This window comes from Nanorana parkeri, unplaced genomic scaffold (genome assembly GCF_000935625.1).
Source record: "Nanorana parkeri isolate BGI_ZX_2015 unplaced genomic scaffold, ASM93562v1 scaffold70, whole genome shotgun sequence".
NCBI classification, from domain to species: domain Eukaryota; kingdom Metazoa; phylum Chordata; class Amphibia; order Anura; family Dicroglossidae; genus Nanorana; species Nanorana parkeri.
The window spans coordinates 2,195,906-2,222,399 of record NW_017306338.1 but is presented as its reverse complement, the minus strand read 5'-3'; the positions used below and the strand labels follow the sequence as shown (position 1 = coordinate 2,222,399).

Genomic DNA, 26,494 nt, shown 5'->3' with positions numbered 1-26,494 from the left:
CATCCAGGCCATTTTTCAGTATTCAGCGCTGCGGTACTTTGACTGACATTTATTCCGTCATGCAGCGCTGTACTGAAATTACGGATGGCAAGAGGTTAAATAAAGTTTTTTCATAAAAAATCACTTCCTGACTTTTGCCCGTGTGGGAGCATTTAATGTTAATGTGGAATGTTCTTCTATCCTCAGGGGAGACTCAGGAATGAAACTTAAAGCACCAGTGTTCCCACAGTGTGGGGGGAAAAAGAAGAAAAACAGATGTTTCTTAAACTAAGAGGCCAGAAAGTCCTGTAATAAATTGCAGATTGGTTAACCCATTGCAGAGAAGCAGGCCTGCTACAGATTAGTAAACCATGAACAGGCCTATGCTTACTGTACAGGCAACTTGAATGTATGGTTGTTATCCAGTACTGCAAGATCAAGCATATTTCTAGTTAATCACAAGGCAACGCAGTGCAGCCTCACCCGGAGAAATAAATTACATCACAAGGCTGAACACATCGTAAATTTAGAGGCACAAATAGATTTTGGAACATACTGCATGGCTACAGTGTACATTTTTTGTAGACTGAACATTTTTTCTGTTTGTCGGTGAACACATAAATCACAGCCCTCAACAAATGCAGAATCTCTGTGCACATTGACCAGCTGGACTTATATTTCATTTTGTAACCAGGATTAAATATACTATTCCAGGCTGGATACCAGCAGGTTACCTGCATATCGCACTCTGATTGAGATAGTGAGAGGAAGACAGCACAAAAGTGAACTGATGTTATCATAAAGGATTCATATAAGTCACTGAAGAACATGAAAATGCTGGTTGCAATAACCTTTTCCTGGGTAGCATGTCTGGTAAATCTTATTATGATTACATCCATTCTTGTACACCTTAATGTGACGTTTACCAAAGCTTTCCTATCCATATAAGACAGCTTAAAGGTCATAGTGAATAGTGGCACTTGAAACTGGCCAATATGTAAAAGATCACCAATGCCATATGGTACCGTCAATGGCATTAAAGATGTGTTTGGTCAGCGGTGACCTTTTATATTTGCCGCGTACAGTCATACAGACACACTGAACATTTCTGAATTCTGATCCACCACTGGGCAGCAACAGTGTCATTAAACTCTGTATTCTTTTCTATTTTTAGAAAGATATCCATTGGCATCAATATTACTGGAAAGTCAATGGTCTAATAAGGCAAAGCTACATGGAGAAAAGTGCCTGGGTATCTGATATGCTGTATTTTGGAAGGCAAGGAAAGGCAGTTGCCTTTTTAATGCTGAGAAATAGCACCAACTTCAGTTTAACTTCCTGTGTTACTATCAATAGTAATGTACACGACCAATGGTGCCAGTTCCTGTGCCCAGAATATCAGGCTGTCCATTCCGCCATATTTCTCGGATTATCCTCTCCCGCTCCTCTAACCTCTGAGCTCTCTCCAGCTCTTCTGCTGATGCGAATACATTAACTGACAGTGTACCATCCATAGGGGTCTGGGCTCCTAGGGGTGTGTCTGTCACAGGAGTCAAGATAAATGTTTCTTCATTGTCATCGCTGTCTGGCTCCTCTCCATCCACCACAACAGACAGGGGCTCTTTTATAAAGTCTTTAGGAGGAGTCTTTTTCGGTTTGGAAGGAACGCTGGGAGTTCGAGGCTTGCAAGAGATGCGGATCACCAGCATACAGAGAGTTAAGATCAGTCCAAAGCATACTCCAAGCACAAAGTAAAGACCAAAGGATTCGGGGTTATCTAAAAACAAAGGTATAAAATTGTAAGTCATTTGTAAAAATATGATAATTCATTGCAATACAACATTACATAACATGAAAGAACTTTCGAAAAAACTGTTCTTCACTCTTGCAGTGTAGGTGCTCGTTTTCGTCTAGGTGCAAAAATAAGTTATACTTACCAGACCCTTGGAGCCAACTGGCTGTTATATCAGTACTTCCAGACTCGTATACCCCTTCGTTCCAGCAAGGTCCCGTGAGTTATCACATTCAATACAATGTGTAGGGACATACCATCGGTGGAGCGGAGGATGAGACAGGTTGGAGGGAGCACTCTTAGACAGTTCACACCTAGGCATTTTGTAGGCATTTAAGCATGACAAAATGCTCAAGACAAGGAATCACATTCATTTCTATGGCCCCTGTTCACACCTGAGCGTTTTGTCACAAGCAAAAAAAAAAAAACCCTGTCGCTGGGAAAAGTACATGAGCTACTTTTTGGCAGATTATAGCACTTTTTTGTCCCATAGACTTTAATGGGAATTTTACAGGGTCACTCACTTAGCTGCCAAATGAATAACCGTGCCAACATGAAGTGAGCCGAACGGCGTTCAACTATTCATTCTGATTCAGTACGGCTGAGCCGAAGTGCAGAGGGACTTCGACTCAGCCGATCCAACATCTGGATCGGCTGAGCCGAAGCTACGGCAGCTACTTTCTGCCATTCACCCCTATTCTCATAGGGGCCGAACGGCAGTAAGTGAATAGCCGAATGCCGCCGAGCGGCATTCGGCTGACCTATTCTGCTCGGTGCCTCTGAGGTACAGAGCAGAATAGAAAAGAAGTGCAAAGAATGAAAAAAAAAAGTTGAAAAATTTCAACTTTTGAAAGAGAGCCGAAGGATCAGCTGAAGAGAGCCGAAGGATCAGCTGAAGCTCCAGCCGGCTGCAAGGTTTTGAGTATTTAATAAGTCCCTCAGAATCCCCCTTATATCAAGGCATGCCTGACAGAATCCCCCTAACATCCATGAATGCCCAGCAGAATCCCCCTTATGTCAGAGAGCCCAGTAATGTGCACCCTTGCATCAGGGAGTGCCCAGCTGAGTCCTCCTACAAGCCCACCTGTACTGTATATGCTCCTGTAAATGCTAGGGCTGGGCAATCCCGTCATTGGTTACTAGGATGCAGATAGTCTGAGCAACCAACCACTGTGGGAGAGTGAATCTGCACTGGGGACTGAGGGAGGGTCATGGCAGTCTCCATATTATGATACACAGACGAGAGTATCCACTAATAGCCAGGGTTGTTGCCGGCCAGATAAAATCTTGTAGCAGGCCAGATGTGGCCTGTAGGCTGTAGTTTGAAGAACTCTGCTCTAGGTTATCATGGTCAAATCTGTAGATAAGATGCAGGCAAATGTCTCACTGTAAGAAAGGCCAAATTAAATACTCTGTACTGTCCTGTAACTCTACACTGCCAGAATCCACTACAATGATCCCCCTCAATTTGGCTGAGGAGTGAATGTAGCACACACTCAGTGTATCCTTCCTCTATACAAAAGGAAATGACTTAAAACCTGAACATTTTTAAAACATTGCCTGTGTGGGAAACAGCACTGATTTGGTTCCAGTTTTCGTAAATCAGCCCTAGTCTTATGACACTGGAACCTGCAGAATGCTATCTTTTTTATTTTGTATAGGGTTACCATTTGCCCTGTATATTCCACTCTTAGGGTAACGGTACACAGACATCTATGATGTACCCCGGTCCTAACAGTATCTTTGTAAACTGAATACAGCTTAGACATGGTTGTACTGAAAGTTGATATAAACCAAACCAAACTTTCCAAGCATTGTGCCTGTAGTTTTCATGTACATAGAAACAAATAAAAAAAAGTATTATTTGCTTGCCCTGATGTACCTTTAGCAGTGTTTACATGTTCTCTATACCATCCACCATGCTCTAGGTGAGTTGAGCTAATGACACCTATTTAACCTACCCTAAAAATAAGATTTCAGATTTAACAGCTCCTAATAGCATAACTATGTTTATACAACTAACTGTACACAATACACCATTCAGTACTCTTACAAGAAACACAAGAAAAACTGTTTATATAAAAATGTTGACTTCTTTTTTTTCCTTCCTGTTTTTTAGAACTGTATGCATGAACCTCATACTTGCATTTGTGTAGCTATAAGGCTTACAGTGCCTACAACTTTAATCAGGACCCAAGAGCTAGAAATGCCTTATGGGGGAAACGTTATGCTCACAATAAAGATATTTCTGAAGCTGTAGCACAAAGGATGGCTTTTCTAGTGCTTAATCCTAAGAGCAGCAGATCATATTAAGCCTCGGCACACCAGCAGTGTTTGCGTAGAGGCCTCCAGTGCACTGGCAATTACAACCCAGCAGTAAACAGGAGAACATCACCATGAGTTGACCACATTGACGTCATCGCCTCTTGTCAGATCAAGATACTTATGAAACTCTAAGAAAATGAGTCACTGTTTTTTTTACTCTTTATATCTGATCATTGTTTTAGCTCGGCACATTTAGTTATACATTGACGTCATCTGTCTACTTGGCTACAACACACTTCTTGCTTTGGAGCGCTGGGCTACCATATGTTTACATTTATGAAATCCAAAGAAATTTTAAATTCAAATAAATTACTGTACCTCTAATATGAGCATATGCTGCTATGCTGTTACTTAGAAACTCCATTTCCTTCTTGTGAGTATCCATCGCCTGAGATTCAAGATCTTAAAAGACAAAGAACAGATATCAAAATTTCACATCATCTGAAATTTTCAATTCACAAACAATTGTATGTACTCTTCATTTAACCAGTTGACATCCGCGGTGTTAAACCCCCTTCCCATCCAGGCCATTTTTCAGTATTCAGCGCTGCGGTACTTTGTTAACCAGACACTAACCCTAAGCAGAACTTTTCGGCTTTAAGTGACAGTTTCTCCTGGTAGCCCACCCCCCTAGCAAGCTCACCATCCCTATGTTCTTCCACCACATCCAGGCTCCATTAGAGCCCTTGTTCTGTTGCTCAGGGCTCCCAGGTATGGTGGAGCATGTAACCTCCCCCATGTGATAATGCTCCAACCATGACATCCAATCAACTTGTCCAAGCACTGTTACATGTGCGCATGCATGCATGCATGTGTGTGTGTGTGTGGAGGGGGGTGAAGTGGGTGCAGTGGTCATCCACCTGGGTAAGACTCAACACTAGAGTTTACCCGGTGGGTATTGCTGCAGTAGAGGGATGGCTAGGCATCATTGATTGATGAGTATATTTTGCTGGGATGGTAGGTTGTCATAAGACAATATCAATTTGCTCTGAAAGAACAGTTTCTCTTTGAATGCCTACTTTACAGGTAAACTCGAATAATTAGAATATCGTGCAAAAGCTAATTTATTTCACTAATGCAACTTAAAAGGTGAAACTAATATATGAGATAGACTCATTACATGCAAAGCAAGATAGTTCAAGCCGTGATTTGTCATTGTGATGATTATGGCTTACAGCTTATGAAAACCCCAAATCCACAATCTCAGAAAATGAGAATATTGTGAAAAGGTGCAATATTCTAGGCTCAAAGTGCCCCACTCTAATCAGCTAATTAAGCCATAACACCTGCAAAGGGTTCCCGAGCCTTTAAATGGTCTCTCAGTCTGGTTCAGTAGGAATCACAATCATGGGAAAGACTGCTGACCTGACAGTTGTGCAGAAAACCATCATTGACACCCTCCATAAGGAGGGAAAGCCTCAAAAGGTAATTGCAAAAGAAGTTGGATGTTCCCAAAGTGCTGTATCAAAGCACATTAATAGAAAGTTATGTGGAAGGGAAAAGTGTGGAAGAAAAAGGTGCACAAGCAGCAGGGATGGCCGCAGCCCAGAGATGATTGTCAGGAAAAGGCCATTCAAAAGTGTTGGGGACTTTCACAAGGAGTGGACTGAGGCTGGAGTCAGTGCATCAAGAGCCACCACACACAGACGGATCCTGGACATGGCCTTCAAATGTCGTATTCCTCTTGTCAAGCCACTCCTGAACAACAAACAACGTCAGAAGCGTCTTACCTGGGCTAAAGAAAAACAGACCTGGTCTGTTGCTCAGTGGTCCAAAGTCCTCTTTTCTGATGAGAGCAAATTTTGCATCTCATTTGGAAACCAAGGACCCAGAGTATGGAGGAAGAATGGAGAGGCACACACTGCAAGATGCTTGAAGTCCAGTGTGAAGTTTCCACAGTCTGTGTTGATTTGGGGAGCCATGTCATCTGCTGGTGTTGGTCCACTGTGCTTCATTAAGTCCAGGGTCAACGCAGCCGTCTACCAGGAGATTTTGGAGCACTTCATGCTTCCTTCCGCAGACGAGCTCTATGGGGATGCTGACTTCATTTTCCAGCAGGACTTGGCACCTGCCTACACTGCCAAAAGCACCAAAACCTGGTTCAATGACCGTGGGATTACTGTGCTTGATTGGCCAGCAAACTCACCTGACCTGAACCCCATAGAGAATCTATGTGGCATTGCCAAGAGAAAGATGAGACATGAGACCGAACAATGCAGAAGAGCTGAAGGTTGCTATTGAAGCATCCTGGTCTTCCATAACACCTCAGCAGTGCCACAGGCTGATAGCTTCCATGCCACGCCGCATTGAGGCAGTAATTGCTGCAAAAGGGGCCCAAACTAAGTACTGAGTACATATGCATGCTTATACTTTTCAGAGGTCCGATATTGTTCTATGTACAATCCTTGTTTTATTGATTGCATGTAATATTCTAATTTTCTGAGATTGTGGATTTGGGCTTTTCATGAGCTGTAAGCCATAATCTTCACAATTATGACAAATCACGGCTTGAATTATCTTGCTTTGCATGTAATGAGTCTATCTCATATATTAGTTTCACCTTTTAAGTTGCATTAGTGAAATAAATGAACTTTTGCACGATATTCTAATTATTCGAGTTTCACCTGTATATGCTGTGTAAGTGCAAACGTATGTATTCATTTTGTTATTCTATGCCCCTTTTACTATCAATAAACTATATTTTGGATCAAACAGGATACCACAAGATTTCATTGCTTTGCTTTTGGATGGAATGGAGCAAATTGAGCCCCTAAGTAGGGGTGAGTGCAGGTTCAGACTGAACCCGGTCCAAACTTGAACTCCTCTGAACCTGAGAGGAGCTATTCCTTCTCTGCCAGCCAATCAGCTGCTGAAAGGAATTTAACTGCCCCCCAGCTTCATGTAAGCAAAGGGCTGAGATGCATTGATGTCACTGACCTTATATGGCTGCAAGCCTATATTTGGTAAATGAGATTCACAACATGGCTACGTGGCCATAGTAGGTAAATTATGTCAGCACAAGCATCCTGCCCCTTTGTTTACATGGAGCTGTAAGGCTAGGAATGCAAATAACCACAGCTGCTTGGGTGGAAGTGCCCATGGCACTTCCTTGTTAAGAGACATTCAGATTAGGACCAGGTTTGGTCCAAACCTCAGCTCATCTCTACCCCTAAGATATATAACAAGCAAATAAGTGAATAACTGCCAGAAACCGAAAATTGAAATCAAAATGCCACATCAATCAAGTACAATGAAACCCAGAGCAATCCATCAATTTCCTTTATCTATTACTGATTTGATTTGATCAGTAATAATTCGATCAGTAATAAATCACCCTAGATTGAGTGTTATGGGCTAGCGTACCTCACACATTGTCAGTGCACTTAACAGAGCTGTTTGGGTTTTTTTTTTATACCTCAACCACAATAGCATGTGTGTATACTCTGTAATGTAGCAGTCTTGTTTGGAAAATAAAACATCATGTTTATGTATGGGGTCTTCCTTTTCTAATCAGTAAAGAAACAGGACTCTGGAGGACAAGCAGCATAGCAGAGTGTTATCTGATGGAACGTAGGTATTAGTGAATCACATCCCCCACCAGCAATGACCTGGTTTCCTGCATGTCCTAAAATACGTGCCTGTAACTTCCTTCCAGGTTTGAGACATTCCCTGACACTCCCATAAACAGTACAGCTCGCCCTTATCTAAAATACCCTTATATCTGCCTTCATGACACACAAAACTGCTACCATATACATGCATCAGTTCATTCATAGTCATATCTGTCTGTGTATTGTCTACAGGAAGTATACAAAAAAAATATTTATAGGCAGTATAAGCTGTAAATAATACCTAAATAGACTTCCTAACTTTATAAGTATAGCATAAAAACTTTTAAATAATTGCCTTGTATTGTGAGATCTTGTTTTGTTTTTTGTTTTTTTTTTATACGCAAAATAAAAAATGACATATATAATGTAGTCTGTCAATCGCATTAACACTAACAGTTTTTGTTTTTTTAAGTCCTCACCCCCACCCTTGTAACATAGTTTTATTACCTGTTTATCCAGCCAGTAGATCCATTATTTTTCCATTTACTTTAACAGACCAAACTGTCCAGCAAAAGTTTCAGTTACAGAGGGAGGGACAAACCAAATATCACTGATGGGGTGCTTACAACAGACAGCTTTTATAAATATGGTTTAGACCTTTTCAAAAGAAAAAAAAAAAGACTGTTGCTGTAACTCTATTCACACTTCACTGAGAGTGTTTTCAGGAGATTTTGAAGCTCTTTTTGCATGCATTTTTCCTGTGTTTTCAGGCTTGAGCAATTTCGTTGTAGCCAATCTAAAGCTACAGTAGGTACAAGGAGAAGGTGGTTGTTAAGTGTGAAGTTGCATGAAGAACATAGTAATGCATTTTTATCAGGTGCATCCACTAAAGTCTACAGAGTCAAAAACGTGATTGTGCCCGATAAAAGTTCATGTACTTTTTTGAGCTACAAGTGACACTCAGGTGTTAATGGGTATTATTGGAAATAATGGGATTCTACATGTTGGGCAAATGTGTGACAAAACGGTCACTTGTGCATAGGGGCTCAAAAGTATTAGCTGAAGTTAGGTGTTAATGTGTTTATCTTTTACTTACAGGGTTATTCACAAAAGGGTCAAGCGTTTGGTGAAGACAGGAGAAGTGAACAATCTAGGACAACATAACTAAAATGGAAAGTGAGCTGAATTGGAGAAATTTTCCAAATAAGCTACTTTCTCCTAGATTGTTCACTTCTCCTGCCTTCTCCAAACTCATCACCCTTTAGGCCTGGTTCACACCTGGGCGTTTTACAGCGCGCTCTTACACACTGTAAAACGCTCAACATATGAAAACCAATAATTGCCTATGGGCATGGTTCCCACCTGGGCGTATTTCAGCGCGTAGGAACGCTCTACGCCCAAATAAGTACAGGAGCTTCTTTGGGGCGTTTTTCAGCGCGTTTCCATTGGTACTCCCGAGTGTGGATCGGGGTTAACAAAGCGGTAACTCCAAGCCACACTCGGGAATACAGCGTACAGGTCTTACCTTGTCCGCGATCCACGCTGTGTCCTCCGGCGGCTGCCGACTTCTAGGTTCCGTCCCTTGCGAGCAGACGCGTCGCAGGGGGGCGGAGCCGGCGGGAAGTTTGAAAGTGAAAAAATAAATAAATTATAAAAATAGAGAAAATAAGGAAAAAAGCAAAAAAAAATCATACCACTGAACGGAAAAACGTGCTAGAAAACGCGAAAAAAACGAGCTGAAAAACTAGCAGAAAAAATACGCTCAGGTGTGAACCCAGCCTTAGTGAATAATCCTGTTAGAATCTATTCACACTAGCCTGCAGCATTTTCCTTTGCCAGTGTCCACTGCATACGAGCTGGGGGGGGAGCGTTACTTTGTGCTGTTTCAGCACATCACACTGTTTACATTTTTTTTATACTTCATTAAAGTGTCACAGAATGACATTCATTCAAGTTAATGCACTGCAGATGAGTTGCGTTGCGGTGACCAACCATAACGTCATGTGAGCTCTGAAGGGTAGCGGAAAAATGTAGCATGACCACATTGTAATGCAACGCGCTGTTGCAACCCAGCTAAAGTCAGCACTGCAGTGTGAACAAGGGCCAGAGAAAACAATTGTTTCCTGTGTGCCCTGGTGGTGACCTGCATTGTTCTTGTGCAGAAATGTAAAAGAACCCTTAAGGTCCATTTAAAATTACATTTTGATTAAGACTACCTTTCCCACAGGGTGACAATGCGGCTGTGATTTTATTGCACAATGAAGAGCGTTGTCACCCTATTACATGATCAACAGGTAATAAAACTATGTTACAGGAGGACTCAAGAACACAAAACTAGTGATGGGTTGTATCATATACTCTATGTCAGTTTTTGGCCTATAGTTCCACTTTACCTGTATGATTTCCAGAGATCCTGTGATAAACCTGGACTTAAATCGTTCATACACTATACATTTATTACCCATAGAAATGTACAACCAGGACAGATTATAGGAGTGTAGTTCTAATTCGAATGGACATCAAATAGGATTAGAGTTCAGAAACACATGCCATATACTATATATGATTTGAAATCTTACGTAAAAGTCAAAATCTTGCAACCAGATAATGTTTTTCACCAGCTTTGCAGATTTTCGATTGCAATAACACGCCGCAACCATGTATCCATGGCATGGTCCTATTAACTACAATGATCATGTTTGACAAGCAGGACTGCCATCCATCCTGTCATCCATCCTGTTCAGCCGCAGTGCTGACATTGTAACAGGCAACCAAGGTGTGGTAAAACCGCAGATCAACCACCTGGTTTTACCATCCCCTTGCTGTCCATATGAAAAAAGCCTTAATGTGCTTCAATAATGCTCAGAAACACGTTCAATTTAAATTGTTTGCCTAGAAATCTTTCACTGGGTGCCACAGTGAAGAGGGCTCTTGATGTGAATGGGGAACTCTGATATGAAAGGGGGCTTTTGATGTGAATGGGGAGCTTCTGATGTGGAAGGGGCGCATAATGTCAAGGGGAGCCTGTGAAGGGTAGAATCTGGTGTGAAAGGAGGGGGCTCTGATGTGTAGGGGGGCTCCTAGTGTGAGAGAGGGGGAGTTCTGTTGCCAATGGATTGGGCTTCTGATGTGAAAGGAGCTCCTAATGTAAAGGGGGCTCCTAAAGTAAAGAGGGGCTCTGATGTAAAAGGGGGTCCCTGATGGAAGAGGCCTTCTGATGTTAAGGGGGAACTCCACTTTTTAATGTTTTTGCATGGAGTACCCCTTAAAATCCATACCAGACCCCTATCTTGGTTAAGGGTCCGTTATGGATTTTGGAGGGGCCACACATCGCTTTTTATATTCATGTTTTTACATTTACGTTTTCTACATTTTAGACTGGGGTGCCTTAAGATTTTGGATACCTTTTTTAAAGGGTGGCGTGACTCAAAAAGGGTTGAGAAACAATGATCTAATTAAAAATGCTTTGAAGTTTTTGTCAATGAGCTTTCCAGAAAGCTGGTATTCCTACGGCCTTGTGTGCACAGCAGACACAGCTTTTTTTTATAGAAGAAAATGTTCTCTAAGCCTATGTTTTAGAAAAACCAGGCCTCAGGGAAATCTACTTCTGTTTTGGTTCAGACAGACCTTCCTATGTAATATCACCGGGATTCCAGCACCTTACATTCTTGCTGGGGTTATTATCTCAGTTATCAATTGCACAATGCATCGCTTGGCTATGTATAGCTTTATGACAACAAAGATTATAATGAAATAATCACTAAACAAATACATTTCAACTCATTATTACACTAGGCTCTGTGCAATATTTCATTGTAATTTCCACTGCTCAAGAAATCCATTTATTGGATATTCTTTAAAGCATTACTATACTTTATAACTATTCTATGCACAGTAACTCCTTGCCATGCTACCATTACCCTCTTTTACTTACCTCAACAAATGAATTGTTCCAGGGACTGCAGCCCATGGCGAGCGGCACGGCAGTTCTCTTCTTAGCCAAGGGTAGTTACTTAACCACTGCACGTACGCAACCTGTTCTCCTTAGACCCCAATGGAGAAGCCGCCTGCAGCATGCAACTTTACAAGTAGATGGCATTTTCCTAAAGTGCAACTGAAGCCAAAATGTTTTTTCTAGTTAAGGATACAGAGGAGAGGGATTAGAACGCTGGTCAGGTTTTTATTATTTATTACTGTCTGTGTCCCTGTTAGGTAAATTCACCCTCTCTATGCGTCCTGGTAATCATTATCACTGAAAGTGGGTGGGTGGTCATCAAGACAGGAACAGATGGGAAAACTTCCAAGGGGGACACTAGTTCTGGTGACCCTGATGACCACCAGGGACTTCTCTCTCTTTGGAGGGGTTTCATCTTAATTCCAGTTGTAGCTATCAGACAGGAAGTGAAGAGGAATCTCCCCAATGGGACACAGATGGCAAAAAAAAAGCTGACGGGTTATACCCACCCTTACTGTATCCAAACCTAAAAAAAAACATTTGGCTTCAGTTCTCTCAAGCACTGAAGAACCATGTGGCATAGACCACAGCTCCTGGACCAAGTCGCCTGCTTGTCTGAAGGAAATAAAAGAGAATTAACTTATAATTATCCTAATGAAAGGAGGGGCATGAAGGTGTCAGAGTCACCATACGTGTTACAATCTGGCTGAAGAATCTTTGTACAATCAATTTTAGATTTACCAATATGTAATATGAAGACCTACCTAATCTATCCAATCAATTGCATCCAATCAGGCAGGTCTTTGCACTACAAAGTTGGTGGTAGATTGAAAGGAGATTGTAAAATCAGACTGTAATGTGTGTGACGAGCTTTAGGATAATTATAGGTTTAGTTATCCTTTTCAGATTCTCACACGCAAGCCCCAGATATACGTGTCAGACGTGTGTGCTGCAGTGCATTTTAATGATGATGCTGGTGATGATGAAGCCTGTCCAGGGGCAGCAAGGACTAACACTGAAGTCTGTTCTCAGTATAATTTGGCATTGCTGGTACTGCACAAGTATTCCCAGTTTTGGCTCAATAAACAAGCAGTCACCAATGCTAATAATAATGTGATTCTTGTTTATCAAAGTGAAGTGAGAACTGTTTGTATGCCGCACTGCAACCAACCAGATTATTAATTTTATTCCCCAACTGTCATTTTTCAGATTGAGAAAGAATCTGATAGGTTGCTCTGGGACAACACAAACAGTTAACATTTCAGTTACAAGACAACACTGATGTGTTTCATTATTTGTCAGAAGAGATGCTGTATGAGAATTACTTTATCCATTGCTTTCTATCACATCATTGGCTGTAATGCTGTATAGGAAATAGGACCTCTATATCACTATTTAGCTATTATGTTCACATATACTACTGTAATGTTATGCTTTAAGGTGGAAACATATTCCATCTGACCTTGAAAATCTACAGGCAACTCACAGCCACTGAAAGTAAGAGCTTTGTAACTTTTTCATGTACTGGCTGGTCACCTGTGCCTGAAGCACTGTAGTCCTTGTATGTGACAATCATGTTCTTTCACTCCCTGCAGCTGTCTGGAAACCCTGAGTACACATACTGTATGTCACGACTGACACCATGACAGCTGGGAGTTGCCAACTTTACCCTTGCTGGCTCTTCCCTGCTCCCATTTGCCAGCGGACCAGGTCTTGGAAAAGTGCCCTCATGTAACACAGTGCAAAGAAAATTGTGTGCAGGACCCATCCTAACCTTAGGCTGGATTCACACCCTTGATGTATTTTCCTTTGAAATCAATAGAAACACATAAAAAACGGAATGTCAACGCACATTATCGCACATAGTCCCACATTTTTAATGTATGCATGTTTGAATTGAATGTCAACATGCATGATAACAAGCATCGACATGTGTAGCTGTACCATGAGGCATTTACAGGCATCATGTTGCACATTGACCCACTTTCTTAAAGCTTGCAATGCATTTTGATTGGAAAACGAATCAAACAAGAATGCAGAGGTGTGAATGCAGCCTAAAGTTGGCTCACACAAGTAGACTTTTGTTTGAAATAAATTGCTTTCGGAACATTCGTTTGATTTTCTAAAAGTTAATGGGGTCAAATCGACCATTCATTTTAAACGTAGTGACAAAAAAAAATTCAATGCAGGATGGAAAGCTTTTTTTCAAATGAACAAAATTCTAAATGTGAATGTGGTTTTGGTTCAAGAAATTCCATTCATTCCAAAATTAATTGTAAAAACCAAAGGACATTTTGGGCAACTTCTTTCAAGTCTCTGATGGCATCATTGAAGGTTCTGATGAGAACATTCAAAAATCTGCCAGTGTACATCAGGCTTTACACTTGTAACAGATGTCCAATGTAGTTAGACAGCTGAAGACTGATGTGTGATTGGATGATGTTACTTACTGCTTTCCATACCCCATGTTATGACCTAAATACTCATTTATTTTACAACAGCATGAAATAGCATCAATAATATAATAACATTAGTAGCATTGCCATTGCAAATACAAAAGCTGCCAGGGTTGATCTGACTCAGACACTACTTTTACAAACTTTATTCCTTTTCATACTTCTTTTCCTATCATACTGCAAACTTATTTTACTGACATGAATAATGGGCCGGCCCTTTCTCTAGGAATATAACACTTTGCTTGTTTGCTGAAAGTTTGCTTGTTCTGAATACTGTAGCAATTTTAACTCTACAGGAGGCACACAAAAATACAACATATTGCATTCCTCTGAATATGCAGATCATCCTAATGACCTGACCTTTGAAAAACAAGACTCTGACAAGCACAGCCCCTGATGAGTTTGTACGTGTGAATGCTATATCAAGGCGACTTTATGTAACTGGTGAAGATAAATGACAAGGTTGTTGCCCATAGCAACATTCTATTCTGTAATACAGAATGTCAAGCAATAACTGCATGAATGGAATGGACAACACTTCCACAATTCTTTTACAATAAACCCAGGGCCGGCCTTAGGCCTTTAGGCGCCCTGTGTGAGAAAGCTTTACAGTGCCCCTCAGTGACCACACCCCTCGGTAACCAAACCCCTTTCTCCTATACCTGCACCATTTAAAGCCTCCCCAAATAAACATATTAAAAAGTATGATAAAAATAACATTTTTATTCAACGCTATTAAACTTGTAGACACAATATAAGTATTCTTATTAAATAAAACAACAGTAGGCAAACAAGTGGTAAACAATAAATGTCAAACTAAAATAGAGTCTATAAAAATAAAGTGTCAGGTTGTCATGCCGATCCCTTTCTTCAAGTAAGTGCATCTAGAAAAGTAAAAATAAAAAACAGAACACAAAACCTAGACCACATGTTAAATTAATTACTATATGCCCGAATATACGAAAATTGTATTCAGGCACATCATTTGTTTGACAATGCGCGGCGGCCATGTTGGCCACCGGCGCGTTCTGCGAATGCGTGCCGCCATCTTGGAGGCGGGGAGCATGACGTCACATGATGCCATGCATGCACGGCGTCAGGTGACGTCACACGCCGATATAGGCACCGCCATCTTGGTGTATACTTAGATATACACCAAGATGGTGGCGCTCAAAACATGCGGTGTCATATGACGTCATGCGCCCTGCCTCCAGAACACGCCAGTGGCTGAATCCAAAATAGCATAAAAATGTGTTTTGTTTGATGAAATGAATGAAAACATTTTTAGTAGGGATGCACCGATATATCGCCGCCGAAACATATCGGACGAAAATGGCACTTTTGGCATATTGCATCGGCGCATCCCTGGTTTCTTTTCTCCCCGCTGGGCGCTGTTCCAGCGGGGAGAAAAGAAAGTGACAGCCGGCCGAGCGCTGCAGGACGAGAGCGCTGTGAGTGGCCGGCGTCTCTCCTCCCATACCGCTCAGCCACCTATCACAGTCCGGCAGAGCGGTGTGGGGCTTTTATTTTCTATTTTCATTTTTTTATTATTTTTTTTACTGTTGTGGGGGCTTTGGGGAAATATTGGGGGTCTAAACAGACCCCTGCCATTTCCCTTTTTAAATAGAAAAAGAAATTGAGGACACAAAGTCCTCAATTTCTTTTTCTGCAGCCTCTGTTCTAAATGAATGGAGAACACTCAGTACAGAGGCTTCCCATTCATTGAGAAACTGATGATAGTAAAATATTTACTATCACCAGTTTCTGAATTGGGAGGAGCCTCTATAGTGAGTGCTACTACCCATTCAGAAATTCATGAATAAACAGGAAGTGATGTAAATCACATCCTGTTTATTCATAACTGGGGACACAACACTGTGTCCCCAGTTTTTTACAAACACTGGAGTGATCAGATGATGCATACACACAGCTCGAACACCCCGAAGGCCGGCCCTGCATAAACCATCACTGCTACATTAGAAGGCTCCATGCATACGGCCATAATGAGAGCATTATAATCATCTACACAGGATTTTGCTGGTAGAAAGATATTGCGTAAAAAAAACGCATGAAATGGTCTGCAAAGTGCTTGCATGTACATATGTATAGATGTGTCAGGGCTTGTTCACACCAAACACAGAGCGGATGCAGAGCAGAGCAGTTACAGAACGCATCAAAAATGCATCCAATGTATTTCAAAGTTCACACCAAAGCGTTCAGTTCTAGAGCATGTGGAAAAACTGCAGCATGTCCTATTTTTTTTGCTCTGGAACGCACCAAAACGCATGCAAATGCATCAAAAAAACAAATGTAAATGCCCTGGAATGCACTGAAAGCCCATTTTCAGTGCATTCGGAATGTGTCAAAAATGCATCAAAAACACGGCAAAACACACTGCACTGCATGTGCAGAAGCTCATCAGATCTGGTCTGCATTTGGTGTGAACAAGCCCTAAACGTCCATACCGCCTTTAGATATTTAAAGTTCTACTTCCAGTAAATTTTTTCACATGTACGCATGTATTATTTTATTATCTTTTTCTATTATAGGTTTTTATATAGTGCAATCAATTTACACAGCGCTCTACATACTGTAAATTTACATCAGTCCCTGCCCTCGAGGAGATTTCAATCTAAGGTCCTTATCTCACATTCATACACACATACTAGGTTTGATTTAGGCAGTGATCAATTACCTGACCATGTACATGCATTTACACATGTTTATATGAATGCATGCGTAAAGGAATGACCTGGGACACAGATTTTTCTATTTTGATTTGATGGATCTGAACAAATCGACAAAGTTAACTGATCCTACTGATCCTTACACCCATAGAAAACAATAGAGCTGCATTCAGCAAAGATAAAAACGATGTACCAATAAAAATGCAGCATTTTTACAGCCGTGTGCATGAGCCCTTAAATGCAATGATATCTGATTTTTGATCTGGTCCCCATCCGGGAAAAGTTGTTCCTGTTGCAGATTCAAACATGCAATCAGCTTCCACAATGATTTCCTTTTCTATATTTGCAATGACATCATTTTACCAATGTCAAGCTTTAGAAAAAATCTCAGCCATGCAGAAGTTTGTATTCTTGACTTACCATCCAGTTGTGTCCTATCTTGCCTTCCTGTCACTCTTAGCTGACTTCTGTATTGTGCAGCAGTTTGCTCTGTTACTTCATGTCGTGCTTGTAGCAACACCGTTTCATGGATTCCTCCAACATAACTGAGTGATGGGAAGTTGTGTATTTTTTCCTCTTTTGTGCTGATGATAACACAGCAGCTCTCCTCTGTGTTGTGTGTAGTGAGGGATTGCTGTTGGCTGAGTGCAGAGCGTAGACTGGGAATTACAGCGAATCCCTCCTTCTCCTTGACTTCCCTCCCTCTGTCCAGATGTCATTTGTTTGGCCACAAACTTACTGCTCTGCTCTCAGGAACTAAATGAACATAGCTCAGCCTACTGGCCAGCCAACTAACCCTTTCCATACTCCTCATCACACTCACAGAGTGTTCTGCAATCTTTACTCATGAAGCCTTGCACTGAATAAAACCTAACCGTATCCTGATTTTGTGGTGTCGAAACTGTTCACTGACAATTTATCTCCAACTACAAAGGAATTGACTGTACGTAGAAACTGCATTTTTGACACTGGACTCTCCCTCAGCAGAGACATTATGTTTTATTATATTATGTTTTATATAATGTTATATTATGTTTTCTAATTTGGGGCTCTTTTTGTTTCTTTTGCTTTTTTTAATAATAAAAAAAAAAACCAGTGCACGTTCACTGTAGAATGACTAAATGAACATTTAAGTGACACTAAACTCAGGTATTAAATCCTAAAAACACATTCAAGTACCTTAACTATTAACAATACTGTAACTTATTTGTATATCAGCTGTAGATCCTCAAATTATCTCTGAATTCATAATGACACTGTCCTTCCTTCTGGAGGGTGGCTACTTTTGTTCCCCATGGTCCCTGTGTGGGTTGTAAAGTAGTCATTGCTCCAAGCTCACTCCTGTGATGGAGTACAATCTCATGTTTAGTTTACTAATTTGTATTGAGATTGTAGTCCACCATGGGAGAGAGCTTGGAGCGGTGACTACTTTACAACACACACAGGGACCATAGGGAACAAAAGTAGCCACCCTCCATGGGGAAGGACAGAGTCACCACCAATTCAGAGATGATTTTAGGATCTACAGCTCAGTGATACACAAATAAGCTATGTTTTTTGTTAATAGTTAAGGTACTTGAATTAATTTTTTAAGATTTGACTGCTGACTTTAGTGTGCTGTCATTAAATGACAAAAACTGGGCATAGCCAGCCGTGACATCACGGTTGGCGCCGCCCATTTGTTTTGATTTGTCCAGGACCTGCGGGCAGACGGTCAGGTGATGGACAAATGTAAACAGTTGGGCGGAGCTAGTGTCGCAGCGAGCTCCGCTCAATTGTTTATATTTTGCCAGCATCTGTCAGAATATCATTCTGTGGCGGGAGTTCATCGTGTTAATATAGTTATTATTTTTATTTTTTTATTTCACCGAGTCGTCGTCGTGGACAACACTGGACATCCCTGGATTGACCCTAGATTACGTCGTTGGAACAATTTTGGGGATTTTGTTTTTATTAAAGGACTTGTCAAAGATTTTTGTTTTGTTTTTTGTTCAATTGAAAATTGTCCCTCCCTCTCCTGATTAGGAATTTTAGGGGGTACCCCATGTTTTTTTCCACATTTTTGGAGGTGTGGTTCCTCAAAATTCCTACCAGACCTAAAGGCCCTGGTATGACTTTTGTGGGGAACCCCACTCATTTTTAATTTTTTTTTAACTTGGGGTCCCTCGGCTCAGCAGCATTTGACTATTCACTCACTGCCGTTCCGCCCCTATGAGAATAGGGGTGAATGGCAGCAAGTGAACTGCCGGAGCTTCGGATCAGTCGAAGAGCTGAGCGGTGAACAGCTTCTGCACTTCGGCTCAGCCGAGCATGTTAGGCTGACCGAAGGCAGCCAAGGGCAGCTGATGTACGGCTGAAATCAGCCGTACAGAGCAGAAGTGAATAGCCGAATGCCATTCGGCTCTCTTCACTTCGGCTCGGTAATTCACTCGGCTACCTATGGCAGCTTAGTAAATGATCCTCATAATGTTTGACTTAGGAACCATATCCTTCTGTCCCTCTTTCCTCCCTCCTCAGTTGTCCCTCTTTTTGGTCTCATGTATAGATATCTATGCTAATAAACAATCTGGGTTGATTGCACTCCTTCAGTCTTCAAAAATGCACACAACTAGGACCTACCCATATGGTCCTTCATGTATAGTTAAATACCCAAGGGTTGCAGCACCTAAATATTATTATTTTCAAAAAGTTCCACACAAAAAGGTCCACCTAGACCATGCCCGCGTCGCCCACAAACATGTTTGTCCATACATATGACAGTTTTGGGCTAGGTGATGAAGGAAAAAATGAAATTACCGGACCCGTGTTGGTCTATGGGAAATCGGATGTAAATGGATATGTGTCCGTTTACATCAGATTACCTCCAGTCTGGCCCGGTCAGGTCTATTGAAACGGAGCTTTGATCCATTTGTTTTTCCAGACCTGGAGGTAATGCACAACCGTGCAAATCTGTTGTTTTTGTCCCTATTGAGGGATGTTGTCCCTTCACTTCTTTTCTCAGACAGTGGTCTGGGATAGTGATGAGCTGAACACCCCCTGTGTTCGGTTCGTATTCGAACATTCGAACGGCTGAAAAGTTTGAATATGAACTCAAACTCAATGTAAGTCAATGGGGGTCGACCGTTCAAAAATGAATGTCCCCTTTAAGAGGGCTTATATGCAAGTCATTGGCCATAAATGGTGTATGGGGGTCCGGGTACTGACCTAGGGACAGGAATCAATGCCAAAAAAACAAAAATACAGTTTTTAAAGGAACAAAGATTTTAACATTACTTAAAGGGTAAAAAAAATATATGAAAGATTCCTTCAAATATCATGCCTGGGGGGTCCCCTTAACCTGCCTGTGAAGTGGCGGATCTGTAGGATGTATGGAACCTGCTGCAGCAAAACTGACATTTCTAAAAAAAAAAAGACTTTTTTTTTTCTCTTAAAGTGTGCAGTTCCCCCTCCCAAACAATAGTAGAAATGTTAGGAGGGACCAATGTTAGGAGGGACCAATCATACCAGGCCCTTAAGATCTGGTAGGAATATTAAGGAGGGACCCCATGTACAAAAAAAACAAAAAAAGAAGTGTGTGGGGTTCCCCCTTAAAGTCATACCAGGCCCTTAAGGTCTGGTAGGAATATTTAGGAGGGACCCCATGTAACAAAAACAAAAAAAAGTGTGTGGGGTTCCCCCTTAAAGTCATACCAGGCCCTTAAGGTCTGCTAGGAATTTTAAGGAGGAACCTCACCCCTAAAATTGTGGGGGGGTCAGGTGCAAGACTTTAACAAATCAGAGCTTCAGAGGGCATTTTGCTTATGGAATGTCCGCGGTTGAACAAACTGTGAACATCCCATAAAGTTCGGCGTTCGTCAAACGCTCAAACTGTCGATGAGCCGACACTCGGCTCATCCCTAGTCTGGGACAGGAAGTGGGGGCACATCTATCCTGTGGAGTCACAGACAACAGTTAAAACATAGAAAATGGTGAAACTTAAGCGCCACATCAATTCAAATAGTCCAGTTACAACTTTATTGCATTAGGGTCAGGGGACATTCAAGTAGAGTATCCAGCACATTTGGAGAATTTCTCCCTGTCCTCTACTCTTTACAAAACTGAAAACATTTTTTACTATACTTCTGACATCAATCCGAGCTCTTATGATTTGTAGACTATTAGTTCTGAGGAATAAATGATAGTAGTATAATACTTAATCATCTTGCATTTTCTTATAAGATGCTAAAAATTAGAGCCAAACAATTCCACCCCACCCAAATTTACCTTAGTTATTATCAACCTGTTAGAACAAGTCTGAGAATCACAGTCCCGAAATAAACCTTCACACATGCCACAAGTATTAATATTTGAATGGTTTCACATCAAATCATGTGTATAAGTATTAGAACAAAATGCCCAGAAGGCAACTTTATGCCTATAAGACCAATGACTGATATTTTTCTCTATGCTCAGCTGCCTTCCCTGAAATCACCAGCAATAGGATCAGGAAGAGAGCACTCACCTGCTCCTTTAAAAAAACATGTTGACTAATGCTAGCCATACAAAGCCAGATTCATTAAACAAACGAGAGACAATCAATAGATTCCTCCTCTAAACAGAATGGATGGAGGAATCTCCAGTGCCAGCTGTTGTATTCAGACGGCCCCTGTAGCTGCAGGTGTCTGAATACCCGAACAGTGAGTGCATCTGATAGGACGCAGTCACCATCGGGCCAATAATTTTCCACCCGGCTCAGTCAATTTTTATATTGACTTTTGTTGAATTGACAGGGCCACCCATGAGTCGAATTTTGGTTCATTTAGTTGGAATCGGTCAAAATGGGAGTTGCCTATGGACAGCTTAAGAAGTTTACACTCTTGTATTGCTGCTGTAGGTTTGGAATCTAATTTAGTCTAAGGATGATGTGTGTGGGGTTTCTGTGCCATCTCTCTGTTTGTGTGGGTTTCATCCCACAAACCAAAAACATGCTGATAGCTTAACTCTCCTCTCAATTTCTCCCATGAGTATGGTTGGGATATTAGATTGGGAGCTTGTTTGTTGAGGCCAAGTTTACCTTTATACCATATTCAGACTGTAACATGAAACATGGTCACATTGCCATCCCCCCCAGCCCCCACTTGCCTGAATAACGGGGTTCTTCTCTCCGTAGGTTGCTGCTGTTTTTTTAAGCTGGCTTGGTTCGTTCATGGCTCTGTCCAAACAGTTGCATACTGTCAAAGGATCTGTGAATAGAGAAATTACAAGTCCTGTCTCTTACTATGGCGGTTGAACTTGTAGTTCTCAATGAAATACAAGTGTGGTGACATCACTGCCCTTGTAGTACATTGATTCTTCCTCCCTGTTACTGAATGACCATACCTTGATACAGACTTAGACTGAAGGGAGAATCTGCAGGAGTCAGAGCATTGCACCCACAATCCACTGGTCATAATTGCAATGCTTTACTGACTTCAATACAAAAAACGAACAAATGCGCATTTTTATTTTATGAATATGTGCACATTTATTATTTTTGTAAAAAAAAAAGTGGAATTTCCCTTTAAGCCGGCAACACACAGCTTGAATTTCAGCAGGACAGACCAAAACTGGAGCTGTGTGTGACCCTGGTGGCACCACTCTGCTCGACAAAAGTTGATTATTCAATTGAATTTTTTCGAAGGACCCGGGTGGAGCAACTACATACACTGGTCATGTATTTTCACAGCGGCAGGCACCGGCTGTCAGAATACGATAGCCCAGCAGTGGAGATTCATCCATCTGCACTGTTTAGTGTGAATGGGAGAATCTGCTAGATTTCTTTGGTTTAGCCCACAGGCTGAATGAAAGGAATCAATAAGTGTATGGCCAGCTTAAAGAACTCCAAGGAAAAAATGTTATTAAGTGCTCGTTTTGGTCTAGGGAGGAAAATAAAAGAGATATACTCACCCAATCCTAGGATCCGGCTTGCTCCTATACCGGTCCCCCCTCCGCTGCAGCGGTCTAAGGTCTCTGAGTTATCACTTCCAATACAGTGTAAAGGTTATGAGGTTGCTGTAGGACATACCATCACTGGCGCTGGGGAGGGGGTAACAGCCAGCCAGCTCGGAGGGTCAGGTGAGTATAACTTTGTTATTTTCCTCCCTAGACCAAACAAGCAGTTAACCTTTGCAGTGTTGGGGGAGCCCTACTGCAAGGGTAAATAATAATTTCCCCAGAATTCTTCTTTAAGACGGGGAATGATCTGAATGGTTCTATGTACTCTGTGAGCACTGCACACATATGTTAGTTAATAAGAGACATAAAATACATGTTTCATTTCATTATTGTATCATTATATTACATATTGGTTTGCATTACAAGTTATCCTTCTGCATTCCAAAAATAAATGCCAGTAAATTTGTAAATATGTACTGTATGTTTTAATACAGTTATGGTTAGTTGTGTGGGACTTGATAGCCCAGAGGGCACAGTGATGTCTCTGGCATTTTAAAGACAGGATGAGGAAAGAACTTCTCAAGGAAACGACATTACCCACTGACACAAAGAGAGAATCTGTAAACTATAAAGATCAAAAACAGCAAAGGTCACTGAAGAGAATAACAACCTAAACACTGTTCCCATTTGGCACAAACAAGATGTAAGTAATGAGGATTACAGATATCAGACAGTCCTACACAGTAAATGAAGTAAACAGATGCTATTGAACAGCAACTGCAAAAAAATCAGTCAGTGAAAATACAATACTATCTATGGGGCAACTCCGACCACCACATAGGTGTCCCTGATTACGGGTACCTCAGCCCCAGAGAAAAATTGGGTCGCTAATTGTATACATGAAAAATGGGGTTTTCTAAGGTAACCAGAAAACACATAACAGGATAAGTCTAAAATACAACCTTGTATTGCATCTACACATTAAAATCATAAACTACTAAAAACAATATACATTATACATTCATGATGTGTGAACAGGCTTTGATACACCAACAATGAGGATGCACAACCTCATTGACAGTTTATTTGGAGGGTACGGTGCTGTCTCCGGATCTCCTCTTAAGTATACGAAGGTGGAACATTGGTTAATGGACGTGTCCTGCAATGCTGGTTCAAGGTGCTCACACATAATATCATGAAGTATTGGGGTGCTGTGGACAGGTATCCACTGTCACCTAATAAGGGGGGGGAGGACCACAGGAGTGAAAATGCTTGGACCTTACAGTCAACAGGGGAAAAACTCCAATATCTGAGTAAAGAGATGTCACCAGCACACCAGTATGACAGACAATCAAACTCCAACATCTAGCACAGTGATATCAAACAGCCTACCTCGCACAAAGCAGACATCCTAAGGATACCCCATTGACTTTACAATCTGAACATTTTCCCTCCTGTGGTCCGTCCTCCATTATTAGGTGATAGTGGATACCTGTCCACAGCACCCCAATTGTGCAGTTGCAATTTGTTTTGTTTTTTGTTTTTTTGCAGGCTAGCTGGTAAGTGTGCTGGGAAATTTTTGTTTTCGTACAATTCCAAAAAAATGGACCCCAATAGCCATGGAAAAAAGGAAATACGTAGTTGTTTATTTAATAACAAATACATTTTAATCTGTAACCGTAAGTACCTACACAACAATGTGTTTTTGGCAACATACGATTATTCTTTAAAACAACCGTACTACTTCTGTGTATTTACACATGCTCTTTGCTAATGGAACAATTATTGACGCACGAAAACCCCACTGATTGGTAGAACTTTGTTCTTCTAGATAAAGAACGAGAATGACCAATACGAACTAAGATGAACACCAGTACAGAACTAAAATTACCAACCTCCCCAAAGAAGTAAAAAAAGTGTATTTATAATTTAAAAACCCCATCCAAATAGATCTGAAACGAAAATTCAGCCGAATGCGAAATCCGAATAACGAACCGAATCAAATCCGAAATCCAAAAAAACAAAAAAAAATACAAATCGATCTGAAACAAAGCAAATTTTTTGCAGGTTTATATGTCTACAGTGTACTGTCAGTGACTTCAAAGTACCTCTGTGTGCCTTGGGAGCCCCAAGCCGTCTTCTACAAGTTTTGACATTGCAGAAAGTTGAGCATAGGTAAACCTCCAGCACATTCTACAATGTAATGCAGGTGTGTTCAACTGGTTGCCAATACTTTCTAATTGCATTGTGGGATGTGGGATATAGGGTGAAGCTGCCGGTAAAGATCTGTGGATTTTAGGGGTGTAGTAGCAGCTGTCTACAGGCATTGAATGCAAAATAAAGTATGCTTAGCATGGTCTTCGAACATACAAGTTTGATTTTTATTATATATCTAGAGCTTCAACTATTTTACTTTTGTTTCGGAGAAGTTTAAACCCTTGTTCAGGTCAATACAGGTTAGATTCTTTGGGCCAGCTAAACTAAGACTGGAAGTTGTTGAGGAGTGCAAATAGTTTCAAGTGACATCTTATTTTGGGGCATTGCATGTCAAAACTATTATTATATACAGATTATTTGAAGGGAAAACTGAAAAGGAAGGAAGCAGAGAGTGTGGAGCAGAAAACAGGGGAGTGTCTTGCCTTGCTGTACCTATGTGTTTGTGGAGGCACACACAAGTGTATCTCCATAGGACCCTGCCAGGCAAAGGAGCCAGATCCAGTGCTCAGGGAACCAGCTGATTATGCAGAAAATAAAACTTTTAAACATCAAGAAGCAGCATCCATTGTATGTGATTTCATCAGCATTTGGAAAAGCTTAAAAACATTTTGACTTTAATATCACTTTAAGAAAGCAAACCACAAAGTCAACGCTTTACTTTACAAAAAGCATACATGGATTTCAGATATCCTGGAGTGCTATATGTTTCCTTTTCCTTCTACTTCTGTTCAGGGCCGGAATTTCTCTCCCTGTTAGTTTTATTTTTATTGTTTATTTTATTTTTTTAACTTTATCACTTTTTTTAACTTTTTTACATTTTTTTATTTTACTTTTTTATTGTTTATAATTTTTTAACTTATTATTGTTTTTTTTTAATAATTATTTTCTCTTTATTGACCCTGTCACCTCCAATACAGGAGTTCTAGCACAGTACTGTATAGTACTGAACTCCTGTGACAGCTGAGAGTGGAAGAGCACAGCTCTCCCCTCTCACTGCATACACGGAGCGGGAGGGTTAGTTTTAACCCTGCCACTCTGCTCCCCACATCGGCGGCCAGTGAGGAGAGACTCGGCGGCCGGGGGGAGGATGGAACCAGAGGAGAGAGTTAGATGCGGGGGGGAGGGGAGGATGGACAGGCTGCACACATTTTACACGTGATCGCGGCGACATCGCCACGATCACTTGTAAACGAACAAGCGGCTTCCCCACACTACATTTAGTCCTGCCTTCCCAAAGCAGGACTAAATGTTGGAGGCAACTTACCGCCCGTCAGGGGATTCCACACCTCTGCCACCCTTCTGCGCCCTGCTGCCCCGAGGCCTGGCCTTGTGGGGAATCCGGGCCTGCTTCTGCTCCTAGAATGCTTCTCCTCTAACTCCCATTTATCCTATGCTTTTTTATCTCTGATTTCCTTTGGGTTACATTGTTGTCCTAGCAATAGCTCACATTGAACATGCTACTGGCCTTCCCGCCAGCTGATCCCAATCTGGACGCGACTGCTATTTGCATATTGTATACTGTTTTATGTATTGTTATTCTGTATTTGTATTCAATTATTCTGTATTTGTATCCAGATGTCCTATTTTATGACCATTTTGGGACCTTTCTATTGTTACTG

At 41.3% G+C, this 26,494-nt stretch overlaps 1 protein-coding gene across 2 annotated transcripts; it reads right to left on the bottom strand.

Annotated features, from left to right (window-relative positions):
• Positions 1-685: 685 nt before the first annotated feature.
• EVA1B (eva-1 homolog B) lies at positions 686-17,463 on the bottom strand. 2 transcript variants are annotated; one of them, XM_018576565.1, is made up of 3 exons: positions 17,163-17,463; positions 4,415-4,495; positions 686-1,756 (listed from the first exon to the last, which is right to left on the bottom strand). In XM_018576565.1, exons 2-3 carry the CDS (start codon positions 4,479-4,481, stop codon positions 1,329-1,331), a joined length of 495 nt encoding a protein of 164 aa, XP_018432067.1. In that variant the 5' UTR covers positions 4,482-4,495; positions 17,163-17,463; the 3' UTR covers positions 686-1,328. The 2 variants fall into 2 exon arrangements, with proteins under 2 accessions (XP_018432067.1, XP_018432068.1); XM_018576566.1 differs by having other exon boundaries at positions 4,415-4,498; positions 17,166-17,463.
• Positions 17,464-26,494: the final 9,031 nt, after the last annotated feature.